General features: G+C 36.1%; 1 protein-coding gene across 6 annotated transcripts in view; it reads left to right on the top strand.

The window, feature by feature from the left end:
- METTL15 (methyltransferase 15, mitochondrial 12S rRNA N4-cytidine) overlaps positions 1-25,796 on the top strand; it is a 173,096-nt gene that overhangs the window by 114,459 nt on the left and 32,841 nt on the right. For 4 of the 6 annotated variants that reach the window (XM_072725357.1, XM_026018605.2, XM_072725358.1 and 1 more), the window contains exons 4-5: positions 16,692-16,883; positions 20,763-20,941. In XM_072725357.1, the coding sequence (XP_072581458.1) occupies positions 16,692-16,883; positions 20,763-20,941 (371 nt within the window). The remainder of the gene's footprint in view (positions 1-16,691; positions 16,884-20,762; positions 20,942-25,796) is intronic. The other 2 variants (XM_072725360.1, XM_026018606.2) reach the window with 1 other exon arrangement.

Genomic DNA, 25,796 nt, shown 5'->3' with positions numbered 1-25,796 from the left:
ATTTTCTTAACTTTAGGACTGGTTGCTGTTTTACAGAAGGGCATTACCTATGTATTATTACTGCTTTTTATCACTATAGTTGTGGATACTCATTAGCTACATAGTTCTATCATTTTCATTGGCATTATTGTTGTTGCTTGTATTTTAAGAGGACTCCTTAGCATTTCATTTGTTTAATACCAATTGTAGATTTTTTGAGAGTGATAGGGTAATATCATGTTGTACAAATGTAATATAATTAGTTGCAGACAGGTTTTCCTCCTGTGTGTTTGTCTGTTTTTCCCCCTGAAGGTACTAAAATATGCACTGTGCATCCACCCATGGAGTTAAAGTCCCTTGACTCCTGAGCCAGCCAAGCCCCAGTTTATATGCCAAGGTACCAGCACATTTCAAATTGGATCTGATGGGACTACCACTTGGAATTAAGAAGGGGACTTTTTTTGAGTTTTTTACTTAATGACCCAGCTACTCTTAGAATGTGTAAAACTTTGCCAGACTTGTGTTTGTGGAATAATTCAGTTGTGTCAGTTAAGGAGATGCCTGCCTTGAATCTGAGAAAAGAAAGTTAATTTTCTCAAACTCCAAGTGTGAAACCTCCCATTCAACAATTATTATTACTGCTATTTTTAATGTGTCATCCACTTATTACTCCTCACATATTATTGAATTGTGTTTTTTTCCTCAGAAAATTCAAACACTTCTATATAAATTTAACAGGAGAGCTCCGCATTGGTAACCCTTTCAGCACGTTTTATAATTGTTTTCAATTCTGTCTTTTCCGCTTGAAACCCACCAAAACTCTTTTGAAGTGCAAAATGTGTAGGATGAGTTCCAACCGCAAAAGTAGTATATTTCTTACAAAACATCCTAGTATTGCACATTAGTTAAAAGTAGAGGCATCAGAAACAAAGACCAGGCAGGGTTAGAATCTCAGCCTGCCACGACATGTGGTGGATGGCGAACAGGTTGTCTTAGATTCTGAGTCAGTTTCCTGACCTGTAACGTGGGTATAATAACAACTACCTCAAAGGTCATTGTTTCTGGAAGGATTAAATGAAGTAACAAGCATAATGCCCTTCGTTCAATGTCTGGCAAGTAGTAACTCAATAAAAGGGAGCCGCCTTTGGTTCTGTTGCACTTGCTAACTCTTGCCTGCAGAGGCCGGGTGGCATAGCACCTGCTTTGGAACCGGACTGGCTGGGTTAGAATCCCACCTTTACTACTTACTAGCTCTCTAAGCTTCCGTAAATTCTGTGGCTCTGCTGCGCAGATTCCCCGACGACAAACACTTAAACACAAATTAAATAACCCAAATAATTGACACTAAAACTCAGATGAATTCATTTTAGTACTTATTGCAAAATCATTTTATTTTGTATTTTATTATTGTTGCGCTTTTTAAAGTTGAGATAGGTAGTCCTTCCAGGAAATCTAGTTGTGCTGGCATGAGGCTAACTTACTTAAGTCTGATTCAAAATTGGTATTTGGATTTTTCCTGTTCTTGAGTATACATTAAGTTTTTTTTTTTAATAAGGCTGATAATTTCAATCTGATAATACTTGCAGTGACCTAACCATTCATATTGGTGACATAGATGCTAGACCTCTGTAATTCTATTTCTTTGCTGCCTCCTCTCCGTCTAGGGTAGATGCTAAAGCTAGAGCAATGAATAGACTTTTTTTCCTGGCATGCCATTCCACCTTAAAAAAAAAAAAAAGTATACATAGCTCAAGAATTACTATATTAAGAAGGTGTTGAATCAGTTTCATCAGAGAGATGTGCAAACAGATGCCCTGAGTCAACCTCTCAAAACTATCTATAGTAATACTTTGACATCTTGGTCTTAGAATTAACTTGACCTGTGTTTAATTCTTAGCTTTACCGGTACTAGCTCTGTGACCTTGAGCAAGTCACTCATTATCAAATATTTATTGAGCAACCATTTTGCTTCCTATTAGTGTGCTAGATAATCTTAGAGAAAGATGTATAAGAAAAATATTCTCTAAGGCCAAATTTCAATAACTATAAACTGAGGGTAAAAGTGTTCATATAATTTATAGGATTGTGATGAAGGTCAAAATGTGATCATCTAAGTTAAAACATTTTGTGAATAATAAGGCTGTGTACTGTTATTTGCTGTGAGATCTTTGAGAATAGGGACCATGTGTTACCTTTGTTTCCTTAGTATCTAATATAGTCCCTGGCACAAAGAAGTATTCACAAAATGTAGACTGATCTTCTTAAAAATCTCAAAAGCATTTATCTGTGCATAGAAGTAATATTAACATCCCAAAATTGATTAAATCTATTATGGCCAACAACTGGTATTATCATTTTGTACCTAGAGCCACATTAGCCTCTGGATTTTAGAATAATTTCATTTATATATCACATATATAAATATATTTAGTGGTTGAAAATATATTTTGTACCTAAACCTAATAATAATCTTTGAATGATAAAAATCTGCTTAATTGAATAAAATCTACTTAATCAACTCTTTAAAATCCTTTTACTTATTTGAACACTATATGTTTATTAATGTTATTAAATGGATTAGAAATACAAACTTTAGCACACTGGACAGCATTTTTAAAAACTTCCATTTAACGTATTTTAATTTAATAATGTAGGAAATAAAATCTTGCAGACCAGAAATATATTGAATATATTGGTGTTAGGTAACATTAGTCTGGTCCCCACCCCACAAAAAATTAGATTTGGAGGATTAGTTTTTACATTATATTTCCATGTTTAAACCTTATTGCCCTGGCACCCCTTTGCAGAATAACAGCACTCAAGATATACCTGAACTAAATCCATGCTTGGTTTCGGAGATTATCCCCTGCTAATATATATTTGAATATTCTTTTAAAATGAGAAATGATACATAGTAGTTATAGGACAAAACTCAGCAATTGAAAAGTACAGAAAGCATTTTCAGAGAGGGGTCATTGGAAAAAAGTATGGCTAAGAGAAATTTCCTTCTGACACACACCCAGCTAAGTAATTTGCATTTACAGAGGGAATGAATTTCTCTTATTCCCACTGAACTTAAAAAAAAAAAAAAAACAATGAAAATTCACTAAAATTTCTCACTATCAATTTTAAGTTTTAATGAACTTTTTTTAGAGGTCAGAAAGGCTATATTTTCTTTGCCTTCAACTAAAACCATTAGCTATTTGCCATAATCTTCTTGCTATATTATGTAATGACCATATAAATTTCTAAGCTAATGAGAATGACCAACAGGACAAAAGCTTACATGCTTTCTTCTCTGGATGCATCGTTTTATTTTTTTTTCTGGATGCATCATTTTTATATGCTAGTAGTTGTCAGCAGTGTTGCCCAGTGAGTATTCAAGACTGCAGGAAAAACATGATATGCCTTCTAGAGCATCAATTTGACTTGTTAAATTAAACATGGATATTAATTAAACACTATTTTATATTAAAATGAATACAGGTGTAAAATAGATAAACAGGTACATCAATTTAAACATTAAAACATCAGATTCGGGGCAGCCCTGGTGGCTCAGCAGTTTAGTGCCGCCTTCAGTCCAGGGCGTGATCCTGGAGTCCCGGGATCGAGTCCCACGTCGGGCTCCCTACATGGAGCCTGCTTCTCCCTCTGCCTGTGTCTCTGCCTCTCTCTGTGTCTCTCATGAATAAATAAATAAAATCTTTAAAAAACAAAACAAAACAAAATCAGATTCATGGCCTGAATTTTGAACTAATGGCTGCTTTATTCACTTGAAGAACACTGCTGGCTTCCTTATAGATTTTTTTCCCTTCATTTAAAGATACTTGGTTATATTTAGGGATTTTTATTTATTTATTTAAACTGAATCTGAGGTGCCATTTTAAAGTCCATGCATCAAAAGATACTAGGGTAGGAATTGTCTAGATTAACTAGATTATTTCAGATTTACTAGATTATTATTTCAGATTTACGAGAGTTAGGGCCATATTATTTCAGATTTATGAGAGTTAGGGCCAGTTGATACCTGAAGGCAGGTTGGTGAGTGCCTCCATATCATTTCCCTCTGTGTCAGTGACTTTATTACTTGGCACCCGTAAGTGGAATTTTTCTTTTCTCTGCAAGAAGTGACATACACCTACTTCCTAAGCCTCAGTGTTCCTACAGCTGCTGTCCTTTGCCTTATGCAGCAACTGTTGTCTTTGACCATAATAGTAATCATATAATTTTCCCCACTCATTTACTTCATACTTGTTGCATATGCTTATTTTACAAAAACTATTATCAGCCTTAAGAATTTACCATTCCTTGTGGCCTTGATAAACATGCCTAAAGCTCTTTTCTTTTTGGCTGTACCATTGCACTCTGAAGAGGGCTATGAGTGAGAACACCTGGAAAATCCCCAAATTATAGCGTGCTTGTCTTGATGTTGATTCTTTAGGTCAGTAGTAAAACACCCATAATTTGTAAATATTCTCCAGATGATTGTGATATTCACCCTTAATTAGAGGCCTCTTGATTAAATCATCTGGCCCCTTCAGACCCAATTCAGGCAGTCATCCAAGCATCCTGCATCAACAATGCCAAGCATTCAAAGCTATTAATGTTTAAGTCGTGATAGAATTCCTGAATACTAAACTACTTCAGAGGATGTAGATTTTAGAAAGTGATACCTCAAAGAAGTGGATACTTTTTTATTCCAATTTTCACATTAAACTTTCTAGAAAATTGAATTGACTATGAGGGTAGTATGGAGAGAGGTTATCTAGCATCCTAAAGCCAGGGACCACCAGAAATCATAAAGCAGTTTAAAGACTATTTTGTAATTACTATCTAATTATTACTGAGAGTAAAGCAGACTTCACATAAATCTTTTTATATAGTTCTGGGATTTTTTTAAAATGCCCATGGGACTTTAAAATGGGGGGGAAAGTGCTCCAAAAGGAATTTTGTTTAAATAGTATTGTGACTCTAATACCATCTTTCAAAGTAAAGCACTTTTCAAAGTTTTCTTTTTTATGAATGAATTAAATTTAACTTTAACTAATCCCCTGATTTTAGTTGGTAGGAATTGTGAATTTTATTTTCTTTCTTAATAGAACATGCTAGATTTTTTTCCTTTGATATTGTAGGTGGCAAAGTATTGTGAACAAAAAACTTGAAAAATACACTCTTAAATGGTTGATTGTGGTTACAAGGTAGTTCTAGAAAACTTCTTACAACTCTTAAACGTGTGAAAAATAAGTGCCTAAAACGTATACCCACATAACAGTTGGACTTAGTTAAGTACTAGAGGGATACACACTGCGTAACTGTTTGTCCTCTCCACAGCCTGTATAAGCAAACTTTGTATCTTGCATCTCTTTTTTTAGTATTTGATCGCATTTAAGTGTAATGAAAAGAACAGAGTTAGTCATACTAAGTATTCTCCTCTTTTTTCACCTTTTGAAAAATATTAATGCCTCTTAATATTATCACTACCTTCATTGTCAAAAAAATGTTCATTGTACACTTAAAATCTTTTGGGTGCTGCAGGGAGTGGGAGGGAGGAGGACAGAAGGAGAGTGAATCTTAAGCAGGCTCCACGTCCAGCACAGAGCCCAACGCAAGGCTTGATCTCACAACCCTGGGATCATGACCTGAGCCAAAACCAAGAGTCGGACACTTAACCAACTGAGCCACACAGATGCCCCACTAAGAATGATATTACAAATCTACGATTATGATTATGTATCTGTCTGCTTTTAGTTCTATCAAACTCTACTTACATGTTTTAAAGTTTTATTATTAGGTACTTACAGATTTGTAATTGACATGTCATATTAATGGATTTGGCCCTTTTATTATGATAAAATACCTCTTTTTATTTCTACTACTGTTCCTGTCTACCTTTCTTTGGTATAGCAATTACATGATATTTTTCCCCTTATTTTTTACTTCTCTAGGTCCTAACGCTTAAGTTGTTATTTATAAGCAGCATATGGATTTTGAAAATCTTTGTCTTTGAATTTAAATATTAGTCTAAGAATATTATGTCTACTTACCATTTTCTTGTTTGTTTTCTACTTGTCTAACCTATTCTTTGTTCCTTTCTTTCCCTCCTTTATTGTTTTCTTTTTTATTATTCTATCTTCTTTTTCTGGTTGCTCATACATTATAAATTATTATTCTTTTTAAGTTTACCCTGGAGATCACAATATGCATAATTTTCTATGAAAATCTAATATAAATTGGAATTGCACTTTTCTGGACATTTCTTTCTTTTTGGACATTGGAATTGCAAGGACTTTAAAACTTGTTAACAACACTTATCACACTCTTGCCTCATGTGTTACTACTGTATATTTAACTTTACCTATATATAGAAGCCGCCAGAAATTATTTCTTACACAAGCAATATTCATCTAGATTTACTGGTATGTTTACACATTCCAGTGATCTTCATTCCATCATGCATTTTATTTCTTTCAATTTGAGATTACTTTCCTGCTGCCTGAAGAAAACCATTTTAATATGTCTTTTAGTATAAGTCTGCTGGTGGTGAATTATCTCAATTTTCTTTAACTGAAATATTTTTAGTTCCCACTCACTTTTTTTTAAAGATTTTATTTATTTATTTTGAGAGAGAGAATAATTGCTATACAAAAGAGCACAAGAGAGCACAACTGGGGGGAAGAAGCAGAGACAGAGGGAGAACCAGGCTGTCGGCTGAGCAGGGAGCCCAATGTGGGGTTTGATCCCGGAACTCTGGGATCATGACCTGAGCCAAAGGCAGACATTTAACTTACTGAGCCACGCAGGCGCCCCTCCCTTTCACTCCTGAAAGAAATTTGCCAGTCTTTTGGCTTTCATTATTTCAGTTCTGACTTGTTCCTATGAATGCAGTATATCTTTTTTTCTTTGACTGTTCTTAATGTTTTAATTTCCCTCTGTCTTCACAAATTCTGCTATGATTTTTTGTTTTGTTTTCTTTCTTTTGTTTGTTTATGTGTATATTCTCTTTGGAGTTTATCATGCTTTTTGAGTATGTGGCTTGAAATCTTGAATCATTTTGGAAAGCTCTTGGTCATTATGTCATTATAAACATAGTTTTTACCTCATTTTCTCTCTTCTTTCTTTTGAAATTCCAGTTATTCATATGTTAGATCTCCTTGCCATGTTATATGTCTTGTGCTCTGTTCTATATTTTCCAGATTATTTTATCTGTCTTTTTTAATCTTAATACTTTCCACTAAACAATCTTCTATGCCACTAATCCTTTCTAGGGCTATTTTCAAAGCTAGTCTTAAATCTACCTATTGAATTCTTAATTTCAATTTTTGTATAGAGCTGTTTTCCATTTGGTCTGATTTTCATTTTACTATTTTCTATAGAGGCATTTTTTGGGTTCAAATTACTTAACTAACCTTTCTTTTCTTAAGCATATTAGCTATCCTAAGGTCCACACTAATAACTTTATTCTGTATGCTGTTTGTCTTTTTCTCTGATCTATTCATTAAGGTTGGTAATTGGGCTTATCTCTTGGTCTGTCTAGTAATTTTTATTTGATTTCACACATTTTTTTTTTTTAAATCATGGAGCTATTTTGAGAGTTTGAAAGGTATCTTCCTCCAGATATTATTTACTGTTGCTTTTGGTGGGCAGTTCCTCTAACATTGTATCACCTTATTTTGTTTTAAAGATTGTATTTATTTATTCATAAGAGGGGCAGAGACACAGGCAGAGGGAGAAGCAGGCTCCCCTCAGGGAGCCTGCTGTGGGACTCGATCCTGGGATTCTGGGATCACGCCCTGAGCCAAAGGCAGACGCCACCTGCTGAGCCGCCTAGGCATCCCACTGTATCACAGTGGGATATTACAGTATTATAGTATGGACTGAACAGATTAGAAACCATATTTCAGTCTTTGTGTGACTTATTTTGGTCACCTTCCACCTAGTTTTAGCCCTTTTGAGTCTCAACTGAAATTCAGTAATTATTACCTGGTAATGGTAATATCCACTTGATGGACCATAAACTCCATCTTTGTGCCTTTCATCTATGAGGTTGCCAAAAGTTCTCATAGCCTCAGTTTCATAGCCTCTTAGTTTCCACGTGCAAATAGACAAAGGCCTTGAGGGGAAGAACTGTTCCAATGTTAGGCTTACTTGTTTGCACTACCCATTTATCTCCTCAAGTCTTAGCTGCTTTGGTAGCTCTGATCCCTTCAAATAGATAATTTTAATTATCTAGCTTTCTTAGTTTTTTTCCAAGGGAGGAGTTGTTCTCATCAAGCTAAACTGCTATGAACAGAAATAAATGTTTTCAAATATCGATTATCCTCTGCAACGTAAGCTCTGCAGTCATTGGGATTTGATGTTTTATTTACTTATATCACAAGTGATATAGAGCAATGCCTGACACTTGGTAATTGCTCAGTAAATATTCATTGTTGTTTGTTTTTGCAGTGTAGCTTAGCACTGGCCAGTCTTATTTCTGAGTGGCTGTGTATATAATTCACAGTAACCATAGGACTATAACATATTAATTAGTAGAAAACTTATGAGGCCTGCTACACTGTTATTCCAGAACAGGGGGTGATTATTCCAGTGAATAAATGTTGAAAGAGTTACTAAGAGATACAAATGCAATTACATTTATCATTTCTAATGTGCATTATTCTAAACTGTACATTATGGGGGCACCTGGGTGGCTTATTTGGTTAAATGTCTGACTTTTGATTTTGGTTCAGGTCATAATCTCGGGGATGTGAGATTAAACCCTATGTGGGGCTCTGTGCTGGGTGTGAAGCCTGCTTAAGATTCACTCTCCTGTCCTCCTCCTCCCCACTCCCCTTCTACCTGTCTTAAAAAAGAAAATGTACTTTGTGAGTTGTGAGTAAATAGGTATATCCGTTTTTAACAAGTATTTTCTTAAAGGTCAGTAAAAATAATGCTATCAAAAATTTGGAGCAAATTATACAAAGCAAAAGTAATGTCTTTTTGTTTCATCTCTACATTATATGGAAACATTCTTTGAGCAAAGTCATCTTTAGCAAGGGCATCAAATACACAATCAAATCAAATATATACAGTATATGGAAATACTCTCTGAGCAAGGGCACATTTTAATAATATATAAAAGTGATCATAATTAATATGAAAATCAAATTACTCTAGATTATAAATAAATATGTCTGCAAAGAGCTCTATGTGGTATGGTAAACATAAACATATCAAAAAGTGAACAACTGTCCTCAACATCACTTCTTGTTAGGGAAATGCAAATCAGAACTATGGTGAGGTATCACTTCACACCTGTCAGAATGGCTGGAATCAGCAACTCAAGAGAAAAGCAGGTGTTGGCAAGGATGTGGAGAAGGAGGAGCCCCCTTGCGCAGTTGGTGGGAATGCAAACTGGTGCATCCACTCATGGCCGTTCCTTGAAAAGTTAAAAATAGAACTATCCTACCATCCAGCAATTGTACTACTAGATATTTACCCAAAGAATACAAAATTACTGTTTTGGAAGGATACATGCACCTTGATGTTTATAGCAGCATTATCTGCAATAGCCACGTTACGGAGACAGCCCAAGTGTCCATTGACTGATGAATGGATAGAGTGTGATTGATAGACACACACACACACACACACACACACACACACACACACACACACTAGAATATTATTGAGCCATTAAAAAAGAATGAAATCTTGCCATTTGCAATGACATGGATGGAGTTAGAGAGTGTTATGCTGGGTGAAATAGGTCAGTTGGGAGATAGACAAGAACCAAATGATTTCACTAATATGTAGAATTTAAGAAACCAAACAAAGGAGCAAAGGGGAAGAGAGACAGACAGGCAGACAAACCAGGAAACACTCTTGACTATAGAGAAAAAGCTGATGGTTACCAGAGGGGAGGTGGATGGGAGGATGGGTAAAATATTTGGGATTAAGGAGTGCACTTGTGGTGAGCATGGGTGATGTACGGACTAAGGTTACACTGAAACTAATGATACACTGTATGTTGACTAACTGGGATTTAAATAAAAACCTTTAAAAAAAAGTTAACAGTTCTCAAAGTATAATGGACATGGTGAAGTGGAAAGAAAAATATATCCCAATAGAGGCACATCAAAGAGGTTGGAGAAAAAAGTTTTTGGTCAAAAGATCACAGCCAGTATGCTCTGCATTTGGTGGGCTTGAAGGAAATCCTTGTCATTGTTCGTAGCTCTCGATTGTCAGCACAGTGACCAAGTAAGGAAGAGGAGTATCTAAAGGAAGAAAACAACTTGGAGCAGGGGTAGGCAGAGAGGTAGCATTTATGAAGGGCTTTTCTATGCTTGGGCATCTTAGTAGGTGTTCTCATGTATATTAGTTAATATACTCTTCACTAAAAGCTCTGTGACATTGGAACTGCTCTATTGTTTCCATAGCACAAGTGAGGAATCTGGCTCCAGAATCATTAGATGATATGCAGTTAGAAGAATGATGATGTTGTATGTTCAACCTTAAATACACAATCAAATCAGATACTCTTACATCACCAGCCTTGGTATATATTAGTGTATTGTAGCTTTTATAATAAAGCAGACTAATAATTTGTATTCCAAGTGCAGATGACTTGCCAGAGTTAATTAAGATGAACAATATTTATCGTAGTCAAGTTCAAAAATAATTAAAGAATTAGAAAGCCAATAGTCTGATTCAGTCTAAGTTCAGAACTTTTTGAGGTATTACTACCATACTCATCTTCATTAGAGGGGGAAAACTTAAACCCTGTGAGATACAGAGAACTAAAACTGAGAGAAATTAAATAACTTGTCTAATACCATAGGTAAGTAGCAAAGCCAAGATTTAAACATAAGTCATGATAGTGTCCCATTCCGCTCTACCACTGTTGTTTTAAGAAGAAATAAACTGTCTGTCTCCTCAGTGATTCAACTCAGTTTGTGCATATACCTTTCTAGACTGTGTGCTCTTGTTCATTTTTATATTCCTGTGTCCAGCACCTAGTAGATAATCCTTATTCAGCAAATATTTGTTGGGTGCTGAATCTGCAGATCTATAGCTATGAAGAGATGACAAACACTAAAAACAAAGTATTTTAATAAAAAAAATCAGACAAACTACACAGATTTATGGATCATGACAAGATCATAATGGTGAGGAGTAAGAGATCTGAAGTGGTGCAAAACAAGAGAGAGTTGAGAGGTATTCCTGCGGAGTGGTTAAGAGCAGAGACTCTGCAGCCAGACTAGCCTGTGTTTGCATTCTAATTCTACGACTTACTAGTCATATGACTTGGGTGAGTAGCTTTACCCTCTGCCCTTATTTCTTCACCTGCAGATCATGGCCCAGAATGTCACCTACATCTTAGGGTTATCAGGAGCATGAAATGATTTGACAAGTAAAAAGCAGAGGGCCTGGCACACAAAGTACCCTACAATGTGTGCTCTTACCGTTGCTCAAGCTGCTACATGTTTCACCCATTGTTCTGGTTCCCTCTGAATGCCTTACTTGGGAGGCCTAATCTAATCAGGTGATAAAGGCAGCCATGGCCCCTGCTTTGTGCCTACGGATCAATAAAATTTAGCAACTAAAATATAGGTGGTACATTGGCATTTACATAACATAATGTTGATGGTAATGTAAGAAGGACTTAACCACAGTAAGCAGACCAACCTCCTAAAAAAAAAAAAAAAAAGGCTATTTCTGCTTTGCTCTTCTTATCCTTTTATGGGATATTATCACCCACATATGTCCCCAAGTGCACACACAAAAATGATTAAGGTTTATGATGAAGTGAACCCTGGATTCAGTTCACTTTAAGTTCACTGAAACAAACTTTAAGTGTCTGGGTACTGTTCCTGGAAGCTTCTTAAGAAATGTTAGGTCTGGGACACTTGGGAGGCATAGTCAGTTAAGCGTCCGACTCTTGGTTTTGGCTCAGGTTGGGATCTCAGGGTCACGAGATCAAGCCCTGACTCAGGCTCTGCACTCAGCGTGGAGTCTGCTTGAGATTCTCTCTACCTCCCCCAGCCCCACTTGATTATGTTCTCTTTCTCTCTCTCTCTCTCTCTAACAAATAAATCTTTAAAAAAAAAAAGCTGCTTTAAAAGGGGAAAGCTTCTGCTTTACATTGTTCCGCTTGTCATCCTAGTTCATATGTCACATGATTAGTGTTTTCTGCATATCCATCTGATAGCTCAGTGTGCCCTTCTAATTTACCACAGTGCTCTGGCAATGGATTGAAGATGGCCTGGTCTGTCGCATAAGTGACTGAACATCAAATTGCCTTTATTACTAATCCTGAGTTGATGCCTGGGTTTTAGTGACTGGGCCGGTTCTAAGTACATCTCTAAACTTACTCTCTTATGCCTGAATTTCTAACCATATTCATGCCTAGGACTTCAATTCCTTCACAGCTAATGATGTTCTTTTTTTAGGAGAAGTCTAGCCAACAGTTAGAGCCCTCCTGTCTGCTGCCGTATTTACTTGATGTTAACTCCTTCACGATACATTGCTTTCTTACAGACCCCCTACTACCACAAGCTACCCCCTCCCAGATGATCACGTATTCGCTCTTACCAGATCCCTATGGCACAGATTCTTTGTTGGTCTCTGCCCAGATTTGTATTTCTGGTATCAGAACCTAGCCCCTTATTCTACCTCTGATTCTAATGTCAACCACCACACAACACTGCATGTTTCTTGTTATGCCTGTAAGAGGAAGATGCTCTGTAACATGGTTATTTACTAATAGGCATAAAACTGTATGAGTATTGTGTGTTAAATAGTTATATTTGAGGACACCCCGGAATGCAAACATTCCATATAAGATCTTACTATTTTTTTTTATTTTACAAGTATATTAGCTTCAAGCAGGATAATAGCTGTAAAACATAAGGATTTAAGACTGAGAAATACTGATATATTTGAGGTTTTGCTATAGTATAAAGATTTCTGTGGTTAAAGGTAATAACTGGATCCTAAGGGTTGTAGAAAATGTGTAGGGCAGAAATTATACTTAGATCTGCAACAATTGACAAAAACAAAAGCTGCACAAATATACTAATGGAAGAAGCTTAGCAGCTTTGTACATGAAAAAGACTGAAAGGGCAGCAACTTCTTGCTAGACATGTCTCCAAAGGCAACAAAACAAAAGCAAAAATGAACTATTGGGACTTCAGCAGGATAAAAAAACTTCTTCTGCATGGCAAAGGAAACAGTCAATAAAAACAAAAGGCAACCTACAGAATGGGAGAAGATATTTGCAAATGACTTATCAGATAAAGGGCTAGCATCTAAGTTCTATAAAGAAGTTATCAAACAACACTCAAAAAAAAACAAAAAAAAAATCCAGTCAAGAAATGGGTAGAAGGTATAAACAGACATTTCTCCACAGAAGACATACAAATGGCCAACAGGCACATGAAAAAAATGCTCAGCATCACAGGGCATCAGGGAATACAGATCAAAACCCAATGAGATACCACCTCACACGGGTCAGAATGGCTCAAATAAACAACTCAGGAAACAAGAGATGTTGGCAAGGATGCAGAAAACCAAGAACCCTCTTACACTGTTGGTGAGAATGAAAACTTCTGTGTAGCCACTCTGAAAAACAGTATGGAGATTCCTCAAAAACTTAAAAATAGAACAATTTTATGATCCAGCATTTGCATTCTTAGGTGTTTATCCAAAGGATACAGTGATTCAAAGGGGGACCTGCACCCCGATGTTGATAGCAGCAATGGCCACAATGGCCAAGCTATGGAAAGAGCCCAGGTGTCTATCGACAGATGATTGGATAAAGAAGAAGTGGTATGCAAATGCGCATGCGCACACACACCCGGGAATACTACTCAGCCATCAAAAAAATGAAATCTTATCATTTGAGACAACATTGATGGAACTAGAGGGTATTATGCTAAGCAAAATAAGGTAGTCAGAGAAAAAAAAGTACCATATGATCTCACTCATATGTGGAATTTAAGAAACAAAACAGATGAGCATAGGGGAAAGGAAGGAAAAATAAAACAGGATGGACAGAGACTCTTAACTGAGAAACAAACTGAGGGTTGTTGGAGGGGAGGGGACGGGGGGATGGGTGGGTGACAGCCATTAAGGAGGACACGTGATGTGATGAGCGCTGGGTGTAATTCGCAACTGATGAATCACTGAATTCTACCCCTGAAACTACTAATACACTATATATGTTAACTAAATTGAATTTAAATAAAAAAAAATTTAAAAAGAACTTAAAAAGACTGAAAGGTATTAGCATAAGGCAATGATGTGAAATAAATTCTAAAACTATTCGGATCTTGAGCTGTATTAATATAATAACAAGAAAAGACCAGAATTGATTTTTTCTGTGCTGATCCATATGGAATTTACATCTAGGGACCTCGGCAAACCGGAACATATTCAGAAAAGAGCAACTAGCATGATGAAAGGGTTTTGTTTGTTCGTTTTATGGAGAATATCAGAAGACACAAGAGTTGTATGGTTCAGAAAAGACTGAGCATGATAGCTCTAATACTTATGATATTTGCCATTGTAAAAGAAAAAGCAATTCTGACTGGTTTTAATAACGAACGTAATTTATGGGCTCATATAACTCAAAAGTTCTGAGACAGGTTGGATTTTTAGGATTTTAGGAATCCCTCCCTCACCAATAGGGAGAATGGGAGGTGGTTAAAACAGTGACTCTCACCCCTACCCCACCCCACCCAGCAGTGATGGTAGAGAGGGAAAAGATTCAAATTATCAGTTAAGTAATTGAAATAAGTGATTTGAAATAAGTGATTTGTGAGTTGCTTTCCAATCTCAACATTTTATTATTTGTGTTCCCAGTGTTAGTATTAACATTCACTTTATATTTTCCAAATACAGATGTAACAATTTCTCTTCCTACTGTTAGCGTCCATCAGGTGGTTTCACAAACTATCCATTTATGTATTTCTTCCTCTCAGTTCCAAGCTCAGAGAGCCATGCTTTATTCATCTTTAAATGCCTTCAATTAACATAATGCCTGATATATAGCAGATAGTCAATGAATTTTTGGTGAGTGAATCTGAAATTCAGTTTCTTCATCAGAATTTGGGAAAAAATTACTAATGAACAATGAAGCTGTCCTTAAACATAACATCAGATATATGAATTCCCCAACACTGTTGAAATCACCCTACCCACCTGTAGATGGAGGGAAAGAGGTCTTGAGACAGTTGCCAATTCTTCTCATTCTTCTCATTCCCCATCCAAAATGCATACCAGTTGCCCTAAGGCTTCTGAAGAACCCTGCAGGCAGCATCTCACTTTGTGTAGGAAGGAGAATTAGTATAGCTGCAAGGTGATCCCAACTTCTTGCCTGTCTATTGATTTTGAATGCTCCATTCACTTCAAAATCCCTGCTGAAAGCTAAAACATTTTTTTTTCCGCAAGAAGGCATTTATTTTAAGCATAGTTTCATGCTTCAAGTGTGCAGCTGCACAGCACCCCTATCCTAAGTTATGGGGAAAATAGGGAACAATCTAAAGTGAGATTGGCTTGAAGATGTTTGACATATCTTTTTTCTATGATCTCTGTTTTATTTATTGCATTTAAATTGGCTTATTTTTTTCTAGTTTTATTGAAATAGTAATTAACATACAGTACTATATAAATTTAAGGAGTCCAGTCTAATGATTTGACTTACATATAGATACAGCTGTGTTAACTTTAGTTGTCATGTTGTATATTACATCCCTAGTACTTATTTAACTTATTTATCTGGAGGTTTGTACAATTTGACCACTTTCATCCAGTTCTCTTTTCCCTATTTCCTACTTCTGGTAACCACAAGTCTGATCTATCTTTTTTTTTTTTTTTTTTTAATGAGTTTGGTTTTCTCTCTCTTTAAGATTTCACATATGAGATCATATAGTATTTGACTTCGTCTGACTTATTTTTATTTCACTTAGCAGAATGCCCTCAAGGTCCGTCCATGCTATTACAAATGACAGGATTTCCTTCTTTTCTTTTTAATGGCTGGATAATTCTCCACTGGCTGTGTGTGAATGTGTGTATGCAACTTTTTTTTTTCATCTGTTGATGGACACTTAAGTTGTCTCCATGTTCTGGCTATTCTAAATAATGCTGTTATGAAAACGGGGGTGCAGATATCTCTTCAACAGATTGTTTTCATTTCCTTTAGATATATTTCCAGAAGTGGAATCATTGGATCATACGGTAGTTCTATTTTTAATTTTTTGAGGAAGCTCTATACTGTTTTCCTTAGTAGTTGTACAGATTTACATCCCCACCAACAGTACACAGTTCTCTTTCTCCACATCCTCACCAGCATTTGTTATCTATAAATGTATTATTTTGATAAATGGTATATAGGCTTTTTTAAGAAAAAAATTATTTTTAAAGAAAAAATGAATGGTCTCACAAAAGAATTTTGCAAATTCATGAACTTATTGTAACCTTCACAGGAGTACACAATACATTGTGTTTATAAGCAAAAATAAATTACATTAAATCACCTCTGGTTTTGAAACCAAGGATGTAAAATTTCCATTTCCATATGTCTCTATTTAGTACTAAGCATGTATTTGGTCCTTAGTAAATACATTCTGGTTAAATAAACTAACAATGGGCTGTGCTTCCTTCCATTGATCATGGACCTTAAGAATTTAATATAACAAAGTCTTTTCTCCATCTCCTGGGTTTGTTCACAGTAAACAGATCCGAGCTCTGCTAGGCCAGTTCAGCCAGGCAGAAGCCTTATTAATGAAAGCTGGAGTACAGCCAGGGACCTTGGATGGAGTTCTTCTGGATCCTGGGTGTTCCTCCATGCAACTTGATGCTCCTGAAAGAGGTTTTTCCCTTCGGAAGGACGGCCCCTTGGACATGAGAATGGATGGTGGCAGGTGAGTATCGATAAAGCATTTCTCCTCACAACAAGAAATCAATTTTGCAGAAACACTCTGGATTTAATTTCCTTTTAAGACTGCAGAATTCCCATCACACGCCCACACCTAACACTATCCATACATAATAAATCAGTTTTGTTTGCTACTCATTATAGACTAGTGTTTCTCTAGATTTGAGATTCTAAAAGAAAAGTCATTGCTGTCTTTACACAAAATAGTGAAGAGGGTAACTTTCATACTCATCTTTTTTATAGATAAGCATGGGCTTTTAGACTACGAACAATATTGATAAATGTGATACTGAAACAATGGATCCATTTCTATACAGGCCAACTGTGCCTCTTGTGAAATGTAAAAGGAACATATTTAATGCATATTCTTTTGAATACTGTATAAAGTGCAAGATTCTAGAGGTCAGCGATTGCATGTTTTGTCCTGTTTCTTGTACCATCACTTTGGTTTACCTTCTCCAGAGAAACTAGTTTATGGTACTATATCAACATAGTACTCTGTATAGGAAGGCTTTACACCTGCTCTTCGTTCCTCACCACCCTGGAAATACTAGTTGTTCTTCATTATTCAAATAGGTACATATAACACAAAGAGGATCATATTCTAATAAAATATAGGATAAGCTCCTTTAAACCTGAATTAATTTTTAAAGCTTAAAAAAAAAAAAAGAAAGAAGCTTTTTAGAGCACCTGTCTTTACGCCTAACACTGGCTCAGGGACAGAATAACCTGTACCTACAAAGCTTAACCATGTTTTCCTTCCTCATTTCATGCCTCACTACCACCGCTAAATTATATATCACGGCCCCACCTTTGGGGAGATTACCTCCTAAGAGGCATGTTAGATTTTCTTATATATAAATAAGCAAACCATTCTGTTACTGTTAGTAATCTGCAGTTCTAGGCCTGCATAAACATTTCTACTGAGACAAATCAGTTTTCCAGAATTTCTTCCAATCTATTAGAAGGACCTGTATATAAGAAATTTAATGTCCTGTTTAAATCAGCAAATTAATATTGAGTTGACTTTGAATTCTTTCCCATAAAATGCTTTGTCCAATGGTAATTATTCATAGCCCATGTTTTGATATGACCTGGTAACTTGGATTGTGACCTATACTTATTGGAACCTTTTTGTTCTGAGTCTTACACCTTCTTTTGCCCAAGCTGGCATTCATAGAATGAAGAATGTGATCATAAAAGAAAATAATGAAAATCCTTTAAAAAGCAGTGACTAATAGTAAAGGTCAAATATCTTTTCATGTTTGGAGATTGAGGTTGTTGTGCAGAGGTAATAAAATGTCAAGCAAATTTCTGCTGTTCCTATGTCTTGTTAAAGGAGAATGCCTTCGAAATACAGTGAACAAATCTTCTAGTTAATGGTAGTAAATCCTCATATTGTTAATGTAAAGACTTCTCAGCAAATTGTAGAGTGTGAATCAGGGTTCTTGAGGTTTTCCCCTAAGAACTTGAAAATAAAATTGCCCTTGAGCATTAAACTCTAAGTAAATACATAATGGATGAGATTAGAGTTGAGCAAATATATCTTAAAAAGCAGGATGGCTTCCAGGTAGATAGCAGATCTGAAGAAGGTATATGGTATTCAGAAAGATGGGAGTTGGTTCACATGAATTCATAGAAAAGGAGAGTCATTGCCAGTATGTACAGTACTACCCAGGTGGTGTTATGGGGTAAGAGAGTCCAAGCCAAAAAACATGGCCAGTCAGATCCTGGAAGCTGATATATCTGTGCATTGAAGGTAGATGCAAGAGGCTTTCTTAACCTGTTGCCATTTAACACTGGAGTCTTATAGCATAGTGTAGTTGTGCTACCCCAATTTCAGCACCAGCTCTAAGATTATAAAAGGTTTTCATGTAGCAAAAAGAAATCTACAGCTTCAAGGACTTGCAGGTCTAATTCTTCACCAGAGGTTAATAAATAAGTTGTCACCTGTGTTAATATTTTCCTTTTGTTGTTAGTGTAGTCATTTTACATCAGTGATCTCTGGAGGACCGACGAGATCTCTTACCTGTTAAGTTGGGGGCAGATTTTGTATCTTGACTTCACTATTCTAAAGTCTCCTAGCAGCCTTATTGGTTTTTCAGTGTTGCCCCTTTTGTCTTGTGGCACAATGGAAACTTCTACATTGCTATTCAGTGTAAGCATGAGGGTAAAATAAAATTATGCCCATTAGCCGCTGAACTATTTGAGCAAAATGCTGTTGTAAGGGTCTTACTTAAAAGTAGAGACGTATTATATGAAGTTGCTAAGTACATCCATACTAATCTAGGAGTTGTCCTGGTAGAGTTGGACTACATTCTGTGGGTCTGAATTTACTATCATAGATAAGGTTCATTTTGATGTTCTGTGGTTTGGACAGTTGAATACATAGCTACGTAAGATCTAGCTAAGATGTTGTCAGTTAGGCCAAGAATGATGATGGGCAAGATCTAGGAGACATGGACATTCATTGAGCTTCTCTGTATACCAGACATTCTACTCTCTATTTTACAATTGCGTATACCCTTAATTCTCCCAGCAATTCTACGAGGAAGGTATTGTTACTTTCATTTTACAGGTTAGAAATTGCGGCTTGGTAGGTTAAAAAGCTTGCACAATATGAATACCTAGGTTGATCTGACTGTAGAGACCAAGTCTTCATCCTTAAAGCTATTATTGAAAGAACAAAGCCTATTGTGATGGAAACAGGGCTACTATAGGAAGTTCCTGGGTCTGAGGGTGACAGCCATAAAAAAAAAAAAGAGAGAGATCTGGAAAGCAAGGTTTCATTCTCTCTTTCTCTCTCTGTGTCTCTCTATCTTTCTCACATACACAGGGTAAGAGAGAGAGAGAGAAGGAGAGAGAGGTCATGGCACAATAGGGCACAAGCCAAAGACAACAACAAAATTTTCTCTTGGAGGCCACTTGGCATGTTAACGAGGTGCAGTACAGTATTTTTAAGGAGGGATTCAGGTGTTTCTTCAAGGCCCGACTTTGGTATAGTCTTTAGGTCTTAAAGCTACCATATCCTTACTACAGTCCTCACAATGTGATACTGACAGTCAGTCCAACACATTAGCTACAGGAGTAGTAGCTGTCCTGTTAACAAGGCCAGTGAATACTGGATGGCATTGCCCGCTACTGTGATCTATTCTATTTGGCTAGAGGTCCTTTTTCCTTTGTATCCGCTACCCGAAATTATCATCTCAGGCTCATTTAGTACTGTTTCTTAATTACTGAGTTTTCCCCCACGGTGACTTTAGTAATGACTTTATAAGCCAATATTATTAAACATTTGAAATAACATACATTATTACCATTAAGGTTGTTCAGTTTTTTGTGAGGGAAAGTGGCCGGGAGTATCTTCTTGTATAGACTTTCTAAGTTCAGTTTGTGCTCCCATGTAACTATTCAGCTGCTTTATAATCTCAGAATTAGTTAAGTTCCTGAGATACAGGTTCATTTAAATATCATTCAGTATTTTATATCTTCTTATAGTGAAAAATAAAATCAAGCAGTAATTTAAATCTTGAACAAACTAAATCCAGACGTTTTCCATTATTTTAGTTTAGGAGAAATCTGCATAAGTAATAATAGCTTTTTGTGAATTAAAGATTAGTAAAATATTTTAATTTCCTGCTGCCCTTGACCTCGATGAATGTCACACATAATCCACTGTTGCTATTATGATGGGTATTTGAAATAGAAAATCTGCTTCATTCGTTTAAGATTTCAGTCTCTGACTTTAAAAACCTCAGATGCTCTGTTAGGCTGTGTGTGTATGCCTGACTTCAGTACTCTGAAGTTTCACCTCTTGTCAATGAAAACTGACGTCAGCAAACTAATTGGCTCTTCTTGTGCGTAGGTACCCTGACATGCCCACCGCAGCTGATGTTGTGAACGCTTTAGATCAACAGGCACTTGCATCCATCCTGAGAACATACGGGGAGGAGAAGCATGCCAAGAAAATCGCTTCAGCAATCGTTCAGGCACGCAGCCTCTACCCCATCTCCAGAACCCAGCAGCTTGCCAGCATCGTTGCAGGTATCCTCATTAATTCTGAACAATGTCTGAGAGGGGGGAAAATATATATATATATATATATATATATATATATATATATATATATCTCCCCCAAACTCCCAGAGGGATTCATTTGTACTTAAAATCATGCACGATAGAATCTTGCGTATCCTTTTTCCATACCAGCTTTCTTTTGGTTTTGCAAGCTTCCCCCCCTCCAACCACTTTCCCTCCACACAATTTAAGAAAATACACTGAAGTTGCTGATTAGTTGAACAATAGATTGTTTTTTTTTATGAGAGGTAATTTGTCATTGGTGCCTACCAAGGTGAAACGTGGAATGACAAGAGCAGAAGAATTTCTTGATCTATCACAGTGGTTGATAAGCATTCTGTATAAGATCTGACATTACCTCTCTTAGTTTCACATTTCTGCATTTTAATATTTTGGGCAAAAGGAGAATTGCAATGCCCAACTGCTAAAATAAAATCCAGTGACTCATACATCTATTCTAAACAACCAGCTAACAAAGGGTATGTGATGTATAGGTTATTCTACTTTGTGAATGCTAACTAAATCAGCCTGAGGGGCTTATTGAAACATTTCATCTTTTCTGCTGTTTGCCACCATAAACCTCTTGAACTTAAGTCTAGCTAGGAGGCGCTTTATTATAGCCTTTCTGTTTGAAGCCAAAGTTGTTTCACAGCTGTGTTCCATGATGAAAGTTTTCCAAGGCAAAAATACAACTCCTGCAGTAATTTAGCAGAATTCCAGTGTTACATTCTTCATCTTGTTGGGCCATCTGAAACCCTACATCATTTTTGTTTACCAAATGTATTAGGATTTCTTTTCAATGGCTCCTACTAAGTCACTTAAGTAGCTCAAGAAGTAAAATAAGTAATTGTGTAGCTTATAAAAAGAACCTGATATTGGTTACCTCTCTCTTAATATTATCTATAGTTTAGGGAATAAGACTTGATTATAAATTCATTAAGATCAAGATTTAGAGCTCATCTAAGGATTATTTTATGATATAATTTAATAAGACTATTTTACTTAGTTAGGATAACAAAATATAAAGAGTTGACCAAGTCTTTAAATTTTTTCCCAACTTACCACTGAGATTCTTGTTGTCAAGTAGGAGCAAAACTATTGTGGGTTAAATGATCATAAAATATTCCATAGTATTTTTCCAAAAAAGAGTTTGTACTAGCAGGCTGCATTAATTCACCCTCTATCCTGTATCCCTTTCTTTCCACTCTGTACTCACTAAACATGACCACCTTACCTTACCCATTCTGTCATTCTTTAGCTGTCTGTGTTGTTCTCTGTCTCCCATATTGGAAAGATGAGCAGTGAAAAGTCATATTTTTTTATACATGAGAAAATCCAGGATTTTCTGGTGCTGAAAATGAGTACTCTGGGCTGAGGGCATCTTAGAGGTCATCCAGTCAAAAAACCTCACCTGATAGCTAAAGAAACTGAGCCTCAGGGAGGGTCAGTAGTTTCCTCCAAGGTAAGTACCCTAATTAATGGCAAAGTCAGTACTAATCTAGAATTTGGAAGCTCATGAATTTTAGGCATAACTGGGAATTTGCCTTTAAGATATTGACTTAACTTTTTTGTCTCAGGGTCCTAATCTGCCAACTTGGGGTAATAATACACAATACTGTGGCATTACACAGAAATTGTATCAAGATGTAGAATAGGAACAATTTAAGTATTTTCAGAAAGATTTTGATGTCAAAAGCATATAAGGGCTATGAGAGGTGATATCATAAAAATAAGAATATTCATATATGTGTAGGCTCTAATAAATACCATTAAAAGATTCAGTTCTCTATAAGGAATCCATTTTTTATGGCTCAAATCAGCCCATAATAATGCAGATTTATTGATGATATAATTCCATGGAAAAGGTAAAAACAAAAAAAAGGGTGGGTTTGCATTTCGTGGTATTTCTTTTCAAAAAATATTTGGAAGAAGCTCCTATATACCAGGCATTATACTGAATAGTAACAGTAGAATGGGGAGCAGATCAGAGCTTCTCTCCACAAAGTTTACTGACTAGTAAGTGACTGAATAAAAATATAGTATAGTGAACATCGTCCCTCTACTTGTATCGGAAACCCTCTTATTAACTATAGTCTGGAGTTCTGTGTGGGCAATAGAAAAAGTTGGTACATGTGGAGAATTATAGAACCTATGCGTATTTATATATGGAGATGCTTGGGTCCTAATTGTGGTTCTACAAAGTCCATTCTTAGATAAACCACACCCATGGCATATCTTCTACAAGCTCTGATTTATTTTTATTATAATGAAGTTAGAATTTAAAGGTACTTACAAGGCAATCTGAGCATATTTTCTATATTTTCATAATTTTTTAATCTTTCATAATTACTTCATGTACCTCTAATTTGATTGCATTTTTTACATTTTTACTCTCTTTATTGAGAGTCTCCAAGTATCTAGGTTAGTTTTCATGGGAATAACATATATCTTTCCTTTTGCATTCATATTTCACCAGTTTATGTAGTATTTGATTAAATTATTTAATGGCAATAATAACTGCTCTATACTCTCCAAAAGAGCTATAAGGGTATAGCTATAAGGGTATAGCTCTTTTGGTGGGAGCAGGACTATATAGGAGTGCTCCAAGTAAAATACTACCCTGAGACAGTTTAACAGAGAAAGGGATTAATTTGTCAAGTCCATTAAGTAGAAATCTCTTCAGAGAACTGCTCATAGAGAAATATGGAAAGCAATGGAGGGCCCGGTAAGGTTCCTGTATGAGTTTCCTAGGGCTGCAGTAACAAAATACCACACAGTTGGTGGCTTAAAATAACAGGAATTTATTCTACCACAGTTCTGGAGGCTGGAAGTCCAAAATCAAGGTATTGGCAGGACTCTAGGGGAGAATTGCATTTTTTACATGACTCACCTCTACCGAGTATATCAGCTTGACTATTTGAAGTGTCTGACAGTTGCCAGCAATCCTTGGTGTTCCTTGGCTACATCACTGAGTTTCTGCCTCCACTATCCCATGGGATTCTGCCCAGACAAGTTTTGTGTGCAGGTTTTCCTGTTATTATAAGGACCTCAGACATATTGGGTTTAGGGCCCACGCTAATAGAATATGTCCTCAACTTGATGATATCCACAAAGACCCCATTTCCAAATAAAGTCGTGTTCACAAATAACAGTCCCCATTTCCAAATAAAGTCGTGTTTACCTAGTAAACGCACACTTTGGGGTTCACTATTCAACCTGGTACGATGTCCGAGTAATAAAATTCATACTAAGTATGTTCAAGATGATCAAGCACTCTGGGAAATATGCCACAGTTCCTGACACATAGTAAAACCCATATATTGATGGAAATATAAATCACTTCCTTTGCTTTCAAAAAGCTAATAATCCATTAGAACAAGGAAGATTGCCACACTTGTAATCACAATATATTTAGTAGAATTACATAATAATTCAAGTGATTAAGTTTTATTTGTAGAACCTAAAGCCTGATGCCTTTTGCTAGGACAAACTGACTACAGTTCCAGTACTCTTCCATATCCTATGAACACGAGGACAGGTTCAAGGCTGCAGATTGGAACAGGACACTTACAACTACCATAAATTACTTTGGGAATTACCAAATTAGTAATTTATAATTCCCAAAATAACCTGTGGGACTTCACTATTCATACATACTGTTCAGAACTACTAGCCAGAAATTTTAATACTAATATCTAACACATGTTAGATAGTGCTCCCTCCAAAAATAATTCATAAATAACAAATCACATTTTGTTAAGCCTTGTTTCTATTCTAACACAGTTATACCTGAAAAGTTAGATTTATGAAATCTAAGACTTGCAAATGACCTGAGGGACTAATTTAATGTAAAACCAAACTCTTCATCACCTCTAATGCTTTAGCCTTATCTCCATCTGTCTTACTCCTCCCTTATATTTCAGTGAAGAGGAGCACATTTCAGTTTGAAATTGCTAGTTCCAGAAACAGAGGCCTAAAGTCTTTAGAAAGGATGAATTCCTTGGAATAAAATCCAAATTCCTTTACATGATTTGCAAAGCTTCTCATGGAGCAGCTTCTACCTGTCTTTTCATTTTCATCTTTCTTGCTTGTCATAATAATCTCTGTTCTAACCATACCAAAGTTCTTATAGTCTTGTCTTCCCAGCACACCATTGTCACGCTCACTTACAGGCCTTGTGTATTATTAACATCAATACTAAAGCACCCAACTCCTATCCTTTCCTATAGGTAATGCCAACTCATCCTTTTGAGTTTAGTTGAAGTGTCACTTCCGCCAGAAGTTTTTTTCTAGCTCTATACACAGTGGTCGAGATGCTCTCCTTCCTCCATGCTCCTGTAGCACTGCATTTCCCTGTCGTAGCACTTACACTGTTCTATTGTTTGCTTCCTATTTAACTTCTCCCCTAGACCTATACTATCTAGTACAGTTGCCAGTAGCCACATTTGTCTGTGGAACTCTTGAAATGTGGCTGCTCCTAATTGAAAGGTCGTATATGTAAGATACACACCTTGGTTTGAAAAGAGAATTTAATTTATCTCAAAAATTTATATGTTCATTCTGTGTTAAAATGATAACACTTTAGAAATTGTTGGGTTACAGTATTAAACCGTTTTTAATGTAGCTATAGAAAATTTTAAGTAGCATATGTGGATCGATCACATTATATTTTTTTGGATGATGCTGCTCCAATAATAAGCACTATGAGGGCACTGTCCTGACTCTTTTACTCATCACTGGGCCCCCCGTGCTTATCATAATTTTGGCCCTTGGAAGGCATTTGGTAAATATTCTTTCAAGGTTAATATATAAAATAAAATCA

This window comes from Vulpes vulpes, chromosome 11, assembly GCF_048418805.1.
Source record: "Vulpes vulpes isolate BD-2025 chromosome 11, VulVul3, whole genome shotgun sequence".
Taxonomy (NCBI): Eukaryota; Metazoa; Chordata; class Mammalia; order Carnivora; family Canidae; genus Vulpes; species Vulpes vulpes.
The sequence above is the reverse complement of the archived record's forward strand: the minus strand, read 5'-3'. Positions and strand labels throughout refer to the sequence as shown.